The sequence below is a fragment of the Ylistrum balloti genome, unplaced genomic scaffold (assembly GCF_031769215.1).
Source record: "Ylistrum balloti isolate Yb309-2 unplaced genomic scaffold, AGI_CSIRO_Ybal_v1 Utg370274, whole genome shotgun sequence".
Classification (NCBI taxonomy): Eukaryota; Metazoa; Mollusca; class Bivalvia; order Pectinida; family Pectinidae; genus Ylistrum; species Ylistrum balloti.
The window spans coordinates 1,183,864-1,191,687 of record NW_026782212.1 but is presented as its reverse complement, the minus strand read 5'-3'; the positions used below and the strand labels follow the sequence as shown (position 1 = coordinate 1,191,687).

The following is a 7,824-nucleotide window of genomic DNA, read 5'->3' as shown; positions in this document are numbered from 1 at the left end:
ATCAGTTATCTAGTACTTCAGGGCAAACTTTTTTTCATCCGTAAAAAGCTTGTTTCAAAACGATATTTTTGATAAGCACAGTAAAGGAGGTAATCAAATTAAAGCGATACAATATTTTGGAAGCTTTCTATTCCTATTTCTTATCTGCGTTTTGGAAGAAAGATTTATAAAAGAACCAAGAAAATATTTGTCTTTTTGACAAGAATTTTCCTTTAATGCGATAAATTTTTGGCCTTCATTCATACCTGGTATTACTTCGGAAGGGCAGCGCATGTGATATCATATGTAAGGGAATGACGTCATTTTGTACAACTAAAAGGAGAGACTGTTGATATACCCCGATAGCAGAATGTCAATCTTTGTGACGTAATCAGGAATGTTTCTTTATAATCAACACTGCCTTCTTTTACAGATGTTTATGAATCTGCTGTGGTGTTTATATGGCGTCATTCTGCTGGATGATGTCACGAACGGCTTTCTATTTGGAGATGGGCATGGTGCCTCGGGACCACATGACGCCTTTGCCCAGACATCCTGTGGCCCAGTCAGAGGCAAGTTTGACGGTAACGCCTACGCCTACCGAGGTATACCGTACGCCGTGCCTCCAGTACGGACCAAACGCTGGCAGCCGCCAGAACCACTAAGGCACGAGGATGGCACGTGCTGGCCAGGCACGTTCGACGCTTCTGTACTTAAATCGAAGTGTGTACAGCGCCTAGAGGATCGCGTAGTGGGTACCGAGGACTGTTTGCATCTCAACGTCTGGACCCCAACAAACGTGACGTCTGCTGACCTTCCCGTCATGGTTTTCATCCACGGTGGCTCTTTAGAGATTGGATACAGTGACCGACCGGGTTATGCACCGAACGAGCAACTAGCACGTGACACTAATACCGTCTATGTCAGTATGAACTATCGTTTACAAGCGTTCGGCTTCATGGCTTTAGACATACTGTCAAAGAACTCCAAAACCAATACTTCCGGTAACTATGGACACATGGACCAGATCTTGGCGCTGAAATGGGTCCAGGAGAACATCCGAAACTTTGGGGGAAATCCAAATAAGGTAAACATTTATTATGCAGCAATTAGCTAAAGTGTTATTAACAGTTTATGCTGATGACACATGCAAACAACGTCATGCTTACTTTACGTTTGTCTACAGGTTACCGTATTTGGTCAAAGTTCAGGTGGTACTAGTGTGATGGTTCTTCTTACGTCTCCACTAGCCAAGGGGCTGTTCCAGAAGGCTTGGCTGCTCAGTGCATCCCCTCTACTAACGAAAACCATTATCGGGGCTTCAATAGACAATATCGTTTTCCTCAATAACACTAACTGTAGTACTATCACGTGTCTGCAACAGCTTTCCGCCCATGACGTCACCCTGGCGGTTCCGTGGAACGTGTACCCGTTCTGGGCAATGGAGGACCAGGTAGAGCTGCCAGTCAGGGGACAGCTTGATGGAGGGCTGGCTATTGTAGACGGTATAGTTAACATTATATAAGGCATAACGTAATATTATGTTTATCTTTTAGGTCAAAGGAAATAGAAAATTCGTGAAAGTAAATTAATTTCTGTATGATACCTGCCTATTTCGACCCGTCGGGAATTATTTCACTACAAAGGTGCTTGGCGTCATATATGTGTGACGTCGAAATATTGAATTACAATGTAGTATTTATATCGTAGACTAGATTATTGACTTAATTGGCCCGTCTGGACAGGTGATTTTTTTTGTACATTGTAGGCGACGGACTCTTTGTATGCATTCGTCCCCTTCATATTTCCCTGACCTTTCCGTTTTGTTTCCTCTGATGAATTTTGTTAAATCAATAAAACTTGTATTGTTGCATATTTTGGTATGTTTTCGTTGTCTAATGTTTCTGAAAATTATTTTGCTTTATCAACTATATTCATCTAAGGATCACTATCATTGTTCGGTCTTTTTAACATTCTGACGACCTTTGGAAGATTTGTATCTGACAACCATATGCCAGAAACATGTCCCTCATCACTGCCACATTAAAATCCTGTCTTCCTTTCCTTTCTATTTGAAAACGTTGTTCTGAAATTTCAAACAAATTAAAATTATTTTTCTCTGCATCGTCATTTGCAGAATTTCTAATATCATATCTGGTTATATGTGGTCCTTTTTTCAAATTTGTCTGTGTGAATCTTTCCTTTGCACATTTCTGTATTTTTTTCCCATTTCTTTATCTTTTTTTTTTTTTTTTGTCTTGGTTTCATTAAATTTGAGGTTGTATTTAGATTATATCGACATTTCAGTATAACATAATCATCATATCACTAAAATGATATTGGCATGTATTGAAATTTCTGTATTTCTCCAAATACCCGGCATATTAAACGTATATCATGACGTCACAACATATACACAAGTAAACAAAACTTCATTGCTACAATAACTGCGTGATCGATCACTCTCTGTAGCGCGCCAATTTTTCATGATTTCTTAAAGCACCAACCAGTTGACCAAACTTTATGGCTGTTTTATTTTCTTGATTATGTCAAGCTAGAATGTAAGCTTCGCTCTGTCCAGTTACTGCTTATATTTAACATGTACAGTTGATAGCATACCTCCATGTAACATATGTTTATCCATGTCACATGTTACTGTACACGTGGTCGTATACTTCCCTGTCACAGGTTACGTCCTCACGGAGACCCCGTTGGACGCCTGGGTTAATGGACGTGCTAATGACGTGCCAGTGATGATAGGTATGTATCAGTATATAAAGGCATGTGTTGATGGATCGAGAAGGTATTTATCGGAAATAGAAATAATAATATCCAAATTAATGGAAAGACTAGGATTTCCGATCATGCAAACGATTAATTTTACATCTCTTAGAGACAACCTAGAATATAGTGTTGATTTAGGGGCACCATATCCATGGACCTATATGAGACAAATAGGAATGCCCAGAGGAAACTTTAAGATCCCCTCAGCACATTTTTGTTTCGTGATTTGTGGTATCTGATGTTTACCATAATCGCTAAATTTGGTATGTATATTTATTGTCATCCTATCAAATCAATTCCTGAAATGCACTAGACACAACGGCAGTCATGAAATGGGAATTGGTTTTCAGTTTCAATCATTTAAGCAGGGACGTATATGACATATACGTCCCTGATTTAAGGTATTATTTCATCCTCAAACATAAATAAATATAAAACGCTTCCCAAATGATGTAAGAAAGAATGATCTTCCTTACTGATAAATATATACGATATTAACCTTCCTATTTCATATATATATCTCCTGTCTAGTTGATAGATATGTAAGTAATAATTGCCTTTCTAGTTGAGAAACATGTAAGTAATAATGACCTTTCTAGTTGATATGAAAGATGAAATAGTACCATCATGTTGATAAATAATATACAGGTTTAGGACGTTATAAACTTGAACTTCCTATCAACAACAACGGTACAGGCAAACTACGATAGATAGTTCATACTTGAAATACAGCCACATTATTCCCTATGATATATTCTATTTACTCTTTGTAGGTACAACTGCACAAGAAACTGACTTTGTACATTTTTCCAGTGAGCTAGTAAATAAGTCTGCGTATGAGGAAAACGTTATGCGTAACCTTGGTACATTTGGGACAGACATTGCTAAGATGGCGTTAAGACTGTATCCGGTAGAAAAGGAATCAATAAGATATCAGTACACGTCCATGGTGACTGATGTACGGGTAGGATGTGGTAACGACATCATGGCACTATACGCTGCCATTAACACTAATTCTCCTGTCTACCGATATGTTGTGACGTCACAGCCCTCTACACCTGTCAGTCCGTTCGGTATAACCTCGGACACTGCCTTTTCTTTCCATGGCTGGGACGGATACGCATTTTTCGGAACACTACCAGAGATTATAGCCCATCCTTCTGACAATGATGTTATGTTTGAGGCTAATATTCGAAGAGAAATAATGTCCTTTGTTAAAACCGGAAGTCCTTATTCAAAGGATTGGCATCCTTTTCCCGACAGTGTTGCACTCTTCTCAGACGATGTTACAGTGACTTCCGGTTACCATTCCTATCAGTGCGACTTCTGGATGCAAAATGGTTTCTTTGATTATTCATGGGTGAACTAAAAACGACACCATTAAATTTGAAGCCATTATTCTACTGAATGTGACGTTCATTTTGTCCACAAATACTTTCATATTCCTCTAAGTCAATGATCATAATCAATACACGTCAGTTGTAGGCATACAAAATACCGACTTGTAAAAAAGAAAGAAAGAAAAATAAAAACCGACATGTCAAAATATATATATATATATATAAACAAAACAAACAACATCAAAATAAATAAAAAAAAAGACTAAGAATATACAGATAGGTCAATGGAGTCTTAATTGAATATCGAATACGAAGGAAATATATCCTTAAAATGTACAAGGAGAGATGTTCCGGAGGAATAAGATTTTTATTCAGAATCTGCAAAGTAAATCCTGTGCACCTCATGACGGCGCCCATAAAACTTAACTCGTTATAATGGGAACAGACACCTTAATATGAAATAACTTACATGTAAATACATATTTCATAGGATAGAAAAATCATTTCGTTTATCACACAGCCTGGTATAATGTTTGTTCTATTCTGGACATAGATAAATTTATTTGTCTTTAATGACAAGACGTTATCAATATATCTAACATTGAGGAACATTGGGTGACTTGACAGTCTTCTAGACTTGGTTTGGTAAGCTCTTCAGTAAATCCAGCCTTATTTGTTGACAGAAACAAAGAGAAGGTTCATTTGTGTCCTTAGGTATGCAGCAGTCTGTTCGAAAATCTTATTTCAAACTCGATAAAACCACAGTCATCCATAAATTTAATAATTTTCATAATCAGTATTGAAAAAAAGTGAATTTACTGTCATACAATATATATACTGATATAGTTTCCGCTGCCAGCTGGATTGTTCCTGACCATCGTCGGGTAGTTTATCGTCATAAGTATGCCTTACGATTGAACTAAAAGCGAATAGCACCTTTAAATACAAATTCAGATTCAGTACAGCCAAATGAAGTAAGCAACATCACATAGCTCTTGTCGTTCTTCCAGAACACGTCAGCAATGCTAAGGGCATTAAAACTGTGAAGCCTTGAAAGCGATTGAGGGAAACAAAAATTGATCGAAAGAAAATAAGAAAACGTAAATGGTGAACTAATCCAAGTAAATTATGTGTGTATAGTGAACCATGCCACTACTATTCGATTGAAAACGTGGTATATACGACAAACTCGGGAACGATAAGTCTGTCAGCAGTGTTAGGAGGTGATAACACGATCTAATGCCAGGTCACAGAATCTTCTCATATTTGCCTGTATATAGGTGGTATGGTGGTACGATTTGTTTTAAATCCTCCAGCACTCACCACGACTGGTCCAAACATATAGTATCTGGATCAGCAAACTCCAGGAATAACTTTACAAATGTGTCGAGAACAGAACACGTTATTAGTGAAAGAGCGATATGGTGGACAAAGCAAACATCGTTTTTCTTAGTCAGCTGTTGGTGATAATGTATAGTTAAGTGATTTCCCAGCGTACTTTGTACCGCAACATATAAGTTCTGGATTCGACTACACTGTACAGCTTAACTGGCGTTTTCGACAGAAAGAATCGTGTATCTTACTTAAAAACGTATTCAATCTGTACACATAAAGGATGCTTCGAAAAATACTGCATGTTGTTGTATAATTGATTTATCACAAAAACACATTTTCTGTCATTTGCATCTAGATATAAACTCAGCGTTAATTGAAAGTACAATTTTGACTGATCTTGATCTTGCTTGGATTTTGTATTGATAGGATTGTTACTAGACACACAACTACAGCAAGCGGGACATTTACATGAAGCTCGATAATGAAAGATTAACGGATGTATAAGTTAGATATAAAAACGTGTGTAAAATGTAAAAAGTGTTTATCATATTCGTCATAATCGAACTGATTAGGAACAATATATACTATATGTTACAACAAACCAATTTACAAGAATTTACAAGTCCTTCAACAACATGAGCGTTAATTTGAAATATCCATTTCTAAAATACCTTTGACTATTTGTTTCCGTAAATGTTTTGTCTCGAGTGTGACGGAATCTAAATTTTATCTTCATTTAACCGTTAATCGCGATTAATCTTACACATAAAACAATAAATACGACATACTCACTCCTAATGATCTAGTAAGTGTAAACACGAGAGATAGTGATTACGTGTGTGGTATCGTAGTAAGTTTCACCTTGTGGTCAGTCACAGAACTACTGCCAGGACACCGATTAGACACGAATTGCTGTCCCTACCACCATACTGAGATATGTCTGCTTAGACTGTGTATGGTAAGAAAGCCGTTGTCGTCTGCTTCATAATTGTACTGTGACAACGCTTTCTTTTGTTTTGGAAATCTGTGCTTGATATAATGACGCCAATTATGTTACACTTTGATACATACATATTTGTATTTTCTAAGTTGTATAATGGATATAATTGATCTTGTTCTAATATATTATCTTATAGAACTCCACCTGGCGGTTTATCAGAGAACTGCTGTTTTAATGGAAATGAAGTACGGAAAAAATGTAGGTTTATTTATGTTACACATTACTACTGCTTATATTCTACGTGTTAAGTCATATTCATTGCGCATGCTCGAACAAAATAAGAATGACTTATGTAATAACAAAATGACATTTTAAATTGTCATCACAGAATATATAGTTTACTTTGTGTATTTTGTTCATAATAATTCATTGGGAACTTACCAATCATCTCTGTGATTCCAGCATCTAACCATGATCTATTTAGCGTTTCTCATTAACTGTAATTTAACATTGAGGTCTTCTTAGAACTAACCCCTGAAGTTTACATGTATCTATCGTCGATGTTGAAATGAAGAGACAAAACATGCTTTCATAAATAAATGTCGGCAATGAATTGAAAATAAGATAAAAATAAAGGACAAAAATGTAAAGAAGTAGCCAACATTTTGTCAAGTAGTTATCGTGTCTTTAACTGAAAAAGAGTCATATCAAGTTCCTGTAGATAGACACTAAAACACAACTGTATCAGTTCTTAAACGTTTTAAAGATATGTTCTATTATTTGTTAACATAATGTAACATTCATTTTAATGCACGTTAGTGTAGAACGACGTGTTTTAAAACTTTAGATGAAATACATATTAAGAATAGAGAAACATATCTGAACGTCTTTCATTTTACCCTCAGCAACAAATACTGAGGAGAGTTAAACATAAACATTTTGGCGTACATGCAATTTTGATTTTGCTCAGTCGCCTCTTCGCATTTTTGGATCCTAGCATCACCGACAAATCCTTGGAATACAGAATAGTTTTATGATACAGTTAAATTGATTATTTGGCTCTGCTGTATCTAATTCTGAATGTGTATTGTATAATACTTTATAACTTACAAAGATGCCTGATCATATATTTCGTTAATGTTCTCCGATTTGTATCGTTATTTTCTATTCGTATCGCGAGTTATGATATTACTTTGATACCTATGTATCTGTGTATAGTTTCTATTATAATCTATAGACTTCGCAAATACAAAGTAGCTCTAACTATCTTGAAAGTAGAATTAACGATAGAGACTAATAATGAAATGTATAGACAATCCTCATGCTTTCTTTTTCGATAGGATATTTGATGTACATCTCGGCGGCGTTGTAAGTATAAATTATACCAGTGTGATACCTAAAATATGGCACCTATACATCTTAGTTACAAAAGCATGGTATGCAGCT

The 7,824-nt window shown here is 36.2% G+C and overlaps 1 protein-coding gene across 1 annotated transcript; it reads left to right on the top strand.

Annotated features, from left to right (window-relative positions):
- The first annotated feature begins 418 nt into the window (after positions 1-418).
- Positions 419-4,132, top strand: LOC132552718 (para-nitrobenzyl esterase-like). The gene is made up of 4 exons (XM_060216911.1): positions 419-1,066; positions 1,166-1,484; positions 2,668-2,739; positions 3,537-4,132. The coding sequence occupies exons 1-4, from the start codon at positions 419-421 to the stop codon at positions 4,130-4,132; spliced, it is 1,635 nt and encodes a 544-aa protein (XP_060072894.1).
- The last annotated feature ends 3,692 nt before the right edge of the window (positions 4,133-7,824 follow it).

What these genes read in the sequence shown, in the direction of transcription:
- LOC132552718 (XM_060216911.1), top strand. Translation starts at nt 419, where the DNA reads ATGAATCTGCTGTGGTGTTTATATGGCGTCATTCTGCTGGATGATGTC. An exon ending in TTGGGGGAAATCCAAATAAG is followed by an intron (nt 1,067 to 1,165) that starts GTAAACATTTAT and finishes GTTTGTCTACAG; the next exon opens with GTTACCGTATTTGGTCAAAG. An exon ending in TGACGTGCCAGTGATGATAG is followed by an intron (nt 2,740 to 3,536) that starts GTATGTATCAGT and finishes TACTCTTTGTAG; the next exon opens with GTACAACTGCACAAGAAACT.